At 58.9% G+C, this 10,793-nt stretch overlaps 2 protein-coding genes across 3 annotated transcripts in view; one reads left to right on the top strand and one right to left on the bottom strand.

The window, feature by feature from the left end:
• ABI3 (ABI family member 3) overlaps positions 1–1,743 on the top strand; it is a 4,576-nt gene extending 2,833 nt beyond the window's left edge. Inside the window, exons 4-8 of the mRNA XM_085318622.1 lie at positions 353–473; positions 623–733; positions 918–1,222; positions 1,326–1,433; positions 1,526–1,743. Coding sequence (XP_085174748.1) covers positions 353–473; positions 623–733; positions 918–1,222; positions 1,326–1,433; positions 1,526–1,689 — 809 coding nt within the window. The 3' untranslated portion in view covers positions 1,690–1,743. The remainder of the gene's footprint in view (positions 1–352; positions 474–622; positions 734–917; positions 1,223–1,325; positions 1,434–1,525) is intronic.
• Positions 1,744–1,901: 158 nt separating this feature from the next.
• PHOSPHO1 (phosphoethanolamine/phosphocholine phosphatase 1) lies at positions 1,902–10,767 on the bottom strand. Of its 2 annotated transcripts, none has more exons than XM_085318620.1 (3): positions 10,444–10,767; positions 5,147–5,262; positions 1,902–4,222 (listed from the first exon to the last, which is right to left on the bottom strand). In XM_085318620.1, the coding sequence occupies exons 2-3, from the start codon at positions 5,189–5,191 to the stop codon at positions 3,461–3,463; spliced, it is 807 nt and encodes a 268-aa protein (XP_085174746.1). In that variant the 5' UTR covers positions 5,192–5,262; positions 10,444–10,767; the 3' UTR covers positions 1,902–3,460. The 2 variants fall into 2 exon arrangements, with proteins under 2 accessions (XP_085174746.1, XP_085174745.1); XM_085318619.1 differs by lacking the exon at positions 10,444–10,767 and adding an exon at positions 7,898–7,978.
• Between the last annotated feature and the right edge of the window lie 26 nt (positions 10,768–10,793).

The raw sequence follows: 10,793 nt of genomic DNA, 5'->3' as shown, positions 1-10,793 counted from the left end.
GAGCAGGAGAGGCCACGCTGCAGCGGGGGGAAACTGAGGCACGCAGCCCCGGTGCAGCCCGGCCAGGGGGGCCGGGAGCTGAGCCGCGCGGCCGGCTGCCTGCTCGCGCCCACCGTCTCGCCGCGGCGGAAGCTCCCCGGCGGCTGAAGGCCCCGGCGAGCCGCCGGCTTCGCGGCAGCGCTGCAGGCGCAACGGCGGAGCGAAACCGCCCGCGCCGGGCGGATGGGGAAGCTGCGGCCGCCGTTCCCACGGCCTGCTGCCGCCCCGGGGTGGGGGGTGTGGGGGGGTGCATCCGCCCCGTACGCGCGCGCTCCCCGGCAGCACCCCCCCCCGGGCACCCCGGTGCAATGAGCTTGTCGGGCCTCACGGGTCGCGTCCCCGCGCCTGCAGGACCACAGCACCCAGCTGTCCCGCACGGGGACCCTCTCGCGGAAGGCGATCAAGTCGTCCGGGCCGGCCGCGGGCACCCTGGGGTGAGGCTGCCGTGCCGAGGCTGGCGGGGGGCAGAGGGGGGATTTGGCCTTCGGCCGCGGGGGCTGGTGCGGTGCTGGGACCCCAGGCTGTGGGGCTGCCCGGGGGGGGGTCCGTCCTGCCCCCCGCCCAGCAGCCGGCCTGCCCGCAGGAGGGGTCTGCGCGTCCCGGAGCCCATCCAGCCGCCCGTGGTTCCCGAAGGAAAGCTGTCCGCAGCCACCGCCTCCTCCTCCTCCTCCTCCTCCTCGCTGGCATCAGTCAGGTAGCGGCATGGACCCCCCGGGGGGAGGCAATGGGGCACGAGCTGCCCCCCCTAACCCCGCTTGAGGGGCAGTTTATTGTCCCAGATGGGGAAACTGAGGCCCGGAGCCAGGCTGGGGGCTGCCCCGGCAGCAGCGCTCGCTGCCCCCGGCCGAAGGGGCGTCACGGCCCTGCTCGCCCCGCAGCTCCAGCGGAGCCCCCGGCCCGGCGGGCGACGGCGTCCCCGCGCCACCGCCGCTCCCGTCCCCGCCTGCGCCGCCTGCCCCAGCCCTGGGCGCCGGCCCGCCGCCACCGCCGGGGGACCTGCCACCACCACCACCAGGAAGCTTGGACCTGCCACCGCCAGGAGATTTGGACCTGCCATCTCTGGGGGACCTGCCACCACCACCACTGGGAGACTTGGACCTGCCATCTCCAGGGGACCTGCCTCCACCACCACCAGGGGACCTGGACCTGCCACCTCCAGGGGACCTGTCCCTCCTGCCCCCCGGTGAGGGCTGCGTGCCAGGTGGGGGACGTGGGGACCCGCGGGTGGCCTCTGCTCGCACCTGGAGCCCTTCAGCCCCGTGCTGATCTCTGCGGGTGCTTTGCAGCCCCGGATGACTTCAACTCCCCGCCAGCTTTGCCTGAATTTGATGGTTCAGCCCCAGCGACGGCCTCGGAGGAGCCTCCCTGGGCGCCCAGCAGCTACCTGGAGAAAGGTACCGTCCGTCCGTCCGTCCGTCCGTCCGCGTGCGGCGCGGGGCCGCCCCGTCGGCGGCGGGGCTCAGCGCCCCTCTCTGCCTCCCCGCAGCGGTGACCCTCTACCCCTACGCGCGGCAGAAGCCCGACGAGCTCTCCTTCGAGGCGGGCGCCCTCGTCTACGTCACGCGGCGCTACTCGGACGGCTGGTGCGAGGGCGTCACGGCCCAGCAAGCGGGTTTCTTCCCCGGCAGCTACGCCGAGCCCTCGTGCTGAGCGCCCGGCCGCGGCTCCGCTTCGCTCCGGGCAGCCGCCGCTTCCCGGTGGGCTTTGCCGAGCCGGCCCGGCGCCTGCCCCGCGGTGCCCCGGCGGGCGCCCAGACCCCTCGGGCTCAAACCGCGCACGCGCCGTACGAGCAGCCCTTTCGCAGCCGGGTTTACCTCCCGGATCCAAACAACTCGCRTATCTCTAATATATATATATATGCATACATATATACGCATTGTTTTAATTCCATGGCTTAAGTTCCACACAGTTGAACAGGGTCCAGAGGAGGAAGAACAAAGGTGAGGGAGGAAGGAAATAAAGGAGGAAAATCTCAGGGCTGCTTTGGTTATTTTCTCACTTCTCAGATTTGCTGTCAGGGTTTCTACACTTTGGAGTCGTTACAAGCCGCCCTCGGGGGCACTTAAGGCTGTGGATAAATCCAGGAAAAACCAGCACAAGAGAGCAGCAAATCCTGTTGCCCCCCCTCCCCCCCCCAGAGTGCAATTAAAAGGGGCAATTAATACTGCAAAGGCCCGGGAACGGCGAGCAGGGCGCAGCGGGTTTCATCCTGCAGCGGCCCGGTGCCGGGAGAAGCGCTAAGCACCACAACTCCCGCTCCAGCTGCCGGGAGTTTCGGCACCTCTCGAGCAGGCCAGGAGGTAAATCCCCCCACCACCACCGCCCCGAGGTGTAACGGGGAGGTCGGGATACGGCACAGCAAAACCCGCAGCGCCCGAGCGGGAGACGCGGCGCTGCGGCTCGGAGCCGGCGCCGCAGGCGGTGCAAGGCGAGGGACAAAGCTCTGCTTCTGGGCCCTGCGAGAAGTTTTGTCCTGGAAGCGAAACCACCAGGTCGAGGCGGAAGCCRAAGGTAGGTTGTGTCCTCCTTAGCGAAGCACGTCCACACCGAGACGCATTAAACACGAACGTGGCCTCGGCAACGGGCAGAGGGGAACGGGACCTACAGGCGGTTTTCCGAGTGCAACGTGGGTGCCACCTTTCCAACAGGTTTCCTGTTATTCCCTTCACATTTTTTCAGAGAACAAAGTCTTAGGAGACGATTAAATCCATTGCATCCTCCTACGCCCCCGGCCTGAATCAAGCGCAGAGCGCCCGTCGTCCTCCCGCGAAGCTCACCGAGCGAAGGGCAAAACGCCGGGCGAGACCCTCCTGAAGCAGGGTGCGACGTGCAAGCCAGGGGCCAACATCAGCAGACACTTCCTGGGTTAAGTTTCCAGTGGCCTCTTGGAGAGGCAAGGAGCTCTTGGAGAATCAGGTTCAAGGCAACAGTAAGCAGATCCTGGCTTGGCCTATAGGGATCAGAGGGAGGAGAGAGGCCACGAAGGAGCTAAGGGAGGAGTAAGCGATGGAGGAGGTACAAGGTGCTGGGGTCAAGGCAAAAGGAAGCGTGTGCGTGGTCCAGCCTGCAGGAGAGCTGGGCTCTGGTTCTAAGAATTGCTCTTGTGAAACCTAAAAAGGGGGGTGGGGAGAAAGAAATTAAGTGTTGCTAAACACCCATGCTTGCACAGGTGTCCTAGCTGCATAGAGGAGACTTCATCTCATTATCAAGGGGAAGGAGAAGTGGGACCTAGAGAAAGTGCTGTAGAGTAACTGGGAAAAAGGGAGGTTGGCTGAGAGAAAGGGGAAGGTGGCAAGGGAAGTAACCCAGGAATCGAAGTCTGAGCGAGAAGCAGTGCCAGATGAGTGCGAGGTAGGGGACCTTCCCCTGAACTTCTCCTTTCCCAGTTGCTTATAGTAAGCAAGTCCCTTTTCAGCCACCCTCAACATTTTTTCTTGAGGACTTCCTGCAGATAGCGGGCAACTTCCGTCGCTGAATCCCAGGCCACCACAGTGGCCTGGAAGGCTCCGGGTTGCTTCTTCTCCATCTCTTGGGCCATCTGGTGCATGGGGTAGCCCTTCCGTGGGAAAGCAACATCACTCGAAGTCAAAGTCACAGAAGGGCAGAAGTCATTGGCACCGTCACCAACGTAAAAGACCCTCTCGAACTCCACGTCCTCCTGGGCCCTCTCAGCTAGGTACTCCGTCAGGATTTTGCGCTTGCACATGTTAGCCGGGCAGTCAAGGCACTTGTGACTGTGGTAGGGCCCCAAGGTAAAGTAACCCCTCTTGTCAAAGCCAGACGGGTTGCTGAAGATTTTGCGGAAGAGGGAGTAGACACCAGCTGCCCTCAGAGTGCATTCGATGCCAAACATGTTGGCGTCGGAGATGAGGATGATCTCAAACATCTCGTGGTTCTTGGAGAGGAACTGGAAGAGCTCTGGCATGCCAGGGGAGAGGGGGATGTTCTCATAGACAGTTTTGAAGTCCCCCATCTTAACCCCCTGGTCCCCCATGTACGCCAAGACGCGCTGCATGTACTCGTTGTAGAAGCCGTCGCGGAACGTTTGGCGGATGTGCTCTGGAAGCTCCTGCCCTGGCGCGGCCCTGATGATCGAGTCATCGCTGTTCTCGTTGATAATGGTCTCGTCAAAGTCGAAGATGAGGAGGTATTTTGGAGGCCGAGGGCTGGCCATACCAACGCCCTGCAGGTTGAAAGAACAAGGCCCATCAGTTAGTTCAGGACACGTCAGCCCTGCGCACAGTTAGGGCAACAAACACAACAAGAGCAAGAAGCYGTCAACTCCAAGCAACGCTACTTAGATAAATAACGACCGTCTGTCTGTCTCCATTTATCTTTTTAGCCTAGCTGGGGCGGGGGGAGAGGTTAATCCATTTCTGACGTACCTTGGCCCCGACCCTAAGATGTTTATCCTTCCTATAAAGAGATCATTTTGCCACTGCTAATCCCATTGCTGCAGCCAAGAGAGTCACTACGCCAAGCAACCGCTGTACGCGTCCTCGCAAGGGAAGCAAGGGCCGTGTGACCTTAAGGTGCAGTTTTGTGCCCAAAGGGTCCTGGTGGCAGTTTGCTCCACCCCGGCTCCTGCCTCTGCGTTCAGCAGACCTGAGAAAAGTGATTTGTGCCCGTGTCTCTGCAAACCCCSCTGCTGCAAGCTCTACAGGCTTCCTGCCTCGAGGACAAGCTTGGGTCTTCCCACCAGAGGCATCACCCAAGGAAAAGATTTTGCAGCTCAGTTTTTGCTCCGTCACCTTCAATCTCCCTCCGGGCCGGGCTCCCAGCAGGATGCAAAGACACGAGCCAGGGAGCCGACAGCYGCAGAACCATCCCAGGAGGGACGTGCAGGGTTTTTTAGCCACGTACTAGCACAGCAGAAGAGCCCAGCTCAGCTCCGCAGAGCTGAGTCGGCCTTTCCGGGCTGCGAGAGGGAGGTATCAGCCCGGCTCCTGCCCGTGCCCAGCTCCGCGCCCCAGCAGCGCCCGCTCATTCCCCGCACCTCTCACGGGCGCTGAGAGAGTTGCAGGATCAGGGCCTTATTTCTGCTTCCTAAAGCTGAGAAGAGACCTCCCTGCTCAGAGAGGGCAAAGCAGTAGAGAAGTGCACTAACCTTAAAGAGGCATGGCAGCCCAACACCCTCACAGCACCTTTTCATCTTAACATCACTCTCCACGCACCGCCTTCCCGAAGTTACTGCTTAGGGCTCTCTCTGCGGTGGGCTCATCGCTGCAAACCACAAGGGTAATTTTGGTTAATCACTTTGTTCCCCCCCGGCTCCCACCTTAGGGCACCGCATCAGAAATCACAACCGGCAGCCCAGCTCCCAACGCGCGGCTCCTGCTCTCCTACCGCCTCCGGGACGCGCTGCCTTTTTTTAAGTCAGTCCTCGATTTCCAAGCTCGTGACCTTTCGTACCAGGAATTGAAGAATTAAAGCTGTAGAGAGCAGGGCGAGTGGGCAGAGGCTGTTTAATACTTCTGATCCTTCTTAACTYCTCCGAACGCCCAGCGTTTGCTGTACGAGAAATGAACCTGCAGGATTGCTCTGGAATGAACCCCTGCAGCAGGCACCCWGCTCCAAAATTGCCCTGATTTTGTTTTTATTCCAGGGTAATTAGCGGGTTTTTTTTCTTTTTTTTTTTTAAGAGAGTAATTATTCTGGCAAGTCAATCCTGGCACGGCAGCTCCGGGAAGATGTGCCAGGCAGGCACCCTGGCGCAGAGGCAGCGCACAGATTTCTCCTGAATTTTGCCGACCTCTTGTGGCGCATAGTGATAAAAACAGAGTGACGGAGAAAGMAAGCTCCTCCAAATACCATTCTCACAGCTCAACCCTGCTAGAAAGTCAGGTGGATGTTTAGCAGGAGGAATAACACAGTGGGACATAGGAAATTTTAACCTGGAGCCGCTGTTCTGGAGAAACTGGTACCGCAGCTTAGTTGGGGCTAAGAGGATTTCAATGATTTTTTTTTTTTTTTTTTTGGTCATCACTGTCACAACAGAAGCATCTTTTCACCTGCAGATGTTTTGTTTCGAATTTGTCTCGTTTTAAACCCAGCACCAAACTATTTTGGCCACAAACAGTTCCAGAGATGCTAAAACARCAGGACACAACCGCAGTTCAAGGATACTGCAATGCAAAAGGAAGCGGTCACGCAAAATGAAACTCCGCGTTGAAATGTTGCAAAAGCGACTTCTTGTGAACCTTCCAAGCACGCAGGATTGCTTCACAGAAGGATCCATCAAATATGATGTTTATTTACACACATATTTTGAAACCAAGTAATGCTACACCCAGCCTTGTTTTGCACCTTGCAGAACAGAAAAGCTAACGGAACGGATCTCGAACTGCTGAGCACGGGCGGATTCGGCCACACGCGGACATCCAGAGCCATCTCCTTCCTCTTAAGCGCTTTTCACCTGAGGTTCCCGAACACCTCGCACGTGGGCACCTATCRTGATTTCAAGATTCGTTACGTGCCTAGGTCTATAGAGGAGCTCTTTGCAGGCTCTTTGCTTGCTTCCCACCTCCCAGACCTCACTCTGTTCTCCCAGAAGCACYGTTGCCATCTGACCCTCAGTCGGGGACAATTCCAGCTGCTCCTGATCTGGACAACCTGGGGCTGGACAGTCCGGGCTCTCGGCGTTGCACCACACTACGGGACGGTCCATCTGGGCTGTTCTGCAGCGCCTCGGATCAGCGCTCGGCTTCCAGCCCAGCGGCTGAATCGCGGCTTCCCCGCGATACGGGATACCGCTCCGGGCGCCTCTGGTGCCCACAACCAGGGTCAGATAGGAAATCTGGCCACCTTGAAAACGAAATGCTTGGGGCAGACGAAACATCCCAGCCTTTGCTCTAGTTAGATACCCTGCTTCTCCGGGCACGGCAGCTCGGGAGCACAGCTCATCGCTGCGGGGAACAGGGCAGGGATCACAGGGGAAGGGTGAGGCCACCCTATCGCTTTTGGTGGCATTTCTAAGGAACATGCTAATCTGCAAAATCAGCCTGGAGGTTTGCTGCGGCCTTTCACCGGCGGGAGAGCCAAGTTTCCCTTCCACACTCAACCAAGACACCTCCTGCACTCCAGCCCAAGCTCAGCTGTCCCAGCACTGCAGCTAACCGCATCTGCACCGGCATCTCTTTTGGTGCACAGGAGAAATAAAATCTAGATCAGTGGTGTTTAGCAAATAAAGRTCTGGGATGGGACTTCTTACTGCTGGCCTTCAAGGTGACAACGAGCAAGTCGCTTCCTTTCCCTACGCGCTGTTTTTTCCCAATGATACTGAAAAGTGAGCCACCAGAATTAGGAGTTACTCTTACTAAAGCAGTGCTCTTCGTCTAAAGACGGACAGGCTGAGCTGCGGTCCCAACGCACGAGCACGCAGGGCCAGCTCTCATCGCCAGCCTTCCTGCAGAGGAGATCCTGTCCTTAACACGGACGCCGGTTTGTCCTTCCTTCGCCCTGGACCCAGCCCCCCGTTCCGGCTGGAGAGCTGCTTCTCGCAACGCACCCAAACCACCGCTGTGGGCGACGCCAACTGGGAAGCGTCCAAGAAATAAAAGCAAAGCCCCTTTCGTCTTCCCAAGGCGCCGTTTCAGAGCCATCCTGTTATGTGAGGCACATCACAACCTTCAGYRGACCGGCACCGAGCGCGCTGGTCCCTGGCTGGCCACAGAGGCGCGGAGGATGCTCGGGACGAGCAAAGAGCGGGACGCATCCCGGGACCAGGGCRGGCAMAGGCYGACCAGCATGGCCAGGGGGCTAATTTTATTTTATTTTTTAATCCAGCAATGAATTTCAACCCTGCGGCTCAGCGGAGAACCGAGCCTCGTTCGCGCTCCCACCGGAGCTGAGGACTCACCTAACGGCTGCTTCCCGGCAGAGCGTCCTTCCACCTTCCGTAAAAAAGGGAGTCCCTCCAAAACAAAATAAAAGTGGCYGTACTTCCTAACATTATTCAAAGCCTGAATATTGAAACAGAAAATAAAACAGAGATTTGCTCATTAATCGCATCAAACACAAAGGCTCAAACAACGTGAATTGAGGATGAGGGGCAAAACACCCAGCAGAAGYGGCGAGCTGCTTCTCTCACCGAGAAAGAGTGATTTTACAAGGTCGAAGCGGTTTATCCCCCAAATCTCGGGGTTTGCATCCCCTCGAGCAGTACCTCGAGGYATCTTAGAGGATCTTCCTGCCTCAAGGAGATGCTGGGAGGAAAGGTTGGATCCCAGCAACGCTGCCYGCCCCAATTTCTCCCTGCAGGCAAGTTACTGCCGGGCATTCGGAGGAGCTCAGCGCCGTCGTGTGATTCTTCCTGATTTAAGGCTTAACCCTGTAGCGGGGAGGCCGAGCCGCGGGGTCCTYGTTTCACCTAGCGTCGCCTGGTTCGGGCGGTTTCACCTAACAGGAACGCGGGATGTTCCCCCGGGAAACGTGCTGCGTCTCCCGTGGGCTGGCAGCGGCCCCGCAGCTCCCGGCTCGCCCTGGGAACCTGCCGGAGCTTTTCTGGGCTGCTCAGGGATTGCAGGGAGGAAAATTAAACTCGGGTCAAACCTGGGCTTGCTTCCCAGCCTGGAGTGGCTCCGGTCTGGCAAGGAGCACAGAACTACTGTTTTTGATATTTTTAAACTCAACAAACCACTTTGTGTTTCTGGTGCTCACTACACAACCGTTTTTACTCAAACCCCAACCATTAACCTTTGGCAAACCTGTCGTTTCACCCCCAAGAACAGGATTAAAAGAAAAAACGAGGGTAGATTTCTGCTGCCCTAAAACCAAACTAGGGGGAAAAAAAAGTCTCTCTCTGCCCAGCATCACATGCATCAGCACCATTAGGTATCATGAACATCATCATGCAATTTTGCTATTCCCGGAATAAAAAGCGACCTGCTTATGCMCCTAGCCGGGACCATGTTTTTATACAGCTACTGAAAGAGAAGCTAACAAGCGAACAAGCTAACAAGGAGCTTGGAGCAAGGGATGCTGACACAGGGGGCCGAGGCCGGCAGCGGACCTGCCCCATCCCGCACCGAGATTTGCTGACGTTGCAACCGCTCCAGGTCAACTCGGGTTATAAGGACGTCTCTCTCTTTTTTTCTTTTGTATTGCTGTTTGTTTTTTTTCCTGTCTGAGGGGAAGGGAAACGCGGCGTTACGGAGACCAAGGGATCTCGCAACAAACCTCGGGGCAGGGAGACTCAATGTCGTCTTGCTCCACTTYGCAACCAATTTCATATAGCTTTTTTGGGCCCCAAAGTGCTGCAAYTGGAGCACTGTAGGATGCCCAAAGGCATTTTATCAAACCGGTTCAGTTCTAAGCAGTGCATTTCTTGCCCTTTAGGGCTGTGGTTTCTGTAGGTACCTTAAAAGCCATTTTCGCTCGTTATGCTCAGCGCTCCCGCTCCCCGATTTCCCGTCGCGAATCTCTACGTGTGCATGCATGCATTCTGCTTTATGGGACTGATCTTAATTTGTAGCATGGATTCAGCCTCTAAATTTAGCATTTGCTGTTGATCTTTCTCTTAAAGATCTGGTACAGTTTGAAATGCCTGTTACAGGAAAAAAAAAATCCGGTCGGATGGCAGCTGGTTTTTGGGAGTCCCACGGCATGGCTGACCTGGAYCCCCTGGAACGAATACAGCGGATAGGTGCACGGGAATGAAGCCTTAAGATCAGTAACACTTCTTTCTACCTAAATCCCCTATTTTGTATCACACAGTACTTAATCTACTAGGAGGAACTAACCGGGGAGAGGAGCTGTCAAAACGCTATGTTTAAGGTATCTCGGGGGTATTCATGTTCCTCTCCTTATCCCAGGCTAAGAYCGGGAAGAGGTTTCATCTGGCAAAGCCTGGGATAAGGGAAAGCGAGGGGGAGGCGGGCAGGGATGCCGGCGGGACGTGTGCTCCGAAGCAGGACGGGCGAGAGGAAGGGCAGCGACGGACCCGGCGCCCAAGAGCCAAGACGGGGCGACGGCAAAGCGGATCCAGCGGAGGAGCCGCGGGGCCGGGCCAGGGCTGCAGGATTTGCAGGCGGCTCAGCGACCCCGCGCCAGCCGCGGCGCATCYGGAAACTTTCGTTCCAATATCGATTTCTGGATCCCTGCCCAAGGGCCTCTGTTCGAACCGCGGTGCCGGCCCAGCCCGGACCCGGCGGCCGGGTAGGAACCGGCACCGCAGGCTGCTCRGATGCGTCCCGGGGCCACCTCACCTGTGCCGGCACCGTCCCCGGTGCCGGTGCCGCCGGCTGTGGACAGCCAGCAGGCGCATCGCCCCCAGTGCGTTTAATTAGGGTGGTGCCGGTACCGCCGCCGGCCCGCCGGCACCGGCAGCCTCTCCCCGACCTGCCGCCCCGTGCGCTGCCCCGCGCCGCTCCCGGTACCGGCACCGGCTGCTCGGCGCGCACTCACGCGTGGCCGCTCCTCGAGACGCCTGGACGGGTCGGGCCCTGCCGGTACCGGCTCACGGGCGGCCGGTCCTCGAGATACCCGGACGGGTCGGGACCTCCCGGTACCGGTAGCAGCCGCCCGGTGCAGGGTCACGCGCGGTCGGTCCTCGCAGACCCCTGTCCGGGCCGGGCACTGCCGGTCGCAGCCACGTCGGGTCGGGCTCACGCGTGGACGGTCCTCGGAGCCCGCTAAGCGGGTCGGTACCGCCCGGGGCCGGTGGCTGTGCGGGCGCCTCTGCCGTGAATGGGGACGCGCTGCGGCCGGTGCCGCCGAGCCGAGCCGAGCCGAGCCGAGCCGGGCTGGGCTCGGGG

This window comes from Rhea americana, unplaced genomic scaffold, assembly GCF_003343005.1.
Source record: "Rhea americana isolate MKP2758 unplaced genomic scaffold, rheAme1 scaffold_546, whole genome shotgun sequence".
NCBI lineage: Eukaryota > Metazoa > Chordata > Aves > Rheiformes > Rheidae > Rhea > Rhea americana.
This window is presented reverse-complemented; position numbering and strand designations above follow the sequence as displayed.

What these genes read in the sequence shown, in the direction of transcription:
- PHOSPHO1 (XM_085318620.1), bottom strand. Translation starts at nt 5,191, where the DNA reads ATGAAAAGGTGCTGTGAGGGTGTTGGGCTGCCATGCCTCTTTAAG. An exon ending in GGCTGCCATGCCTCTTTAAG is followed by an intron (nt 4,223 to 5,146) that starts GTTAGTGCACTT and finishes TTCAACCTGCAG; the next exon opens with GGCGTTGGTATGGCCAGCCC.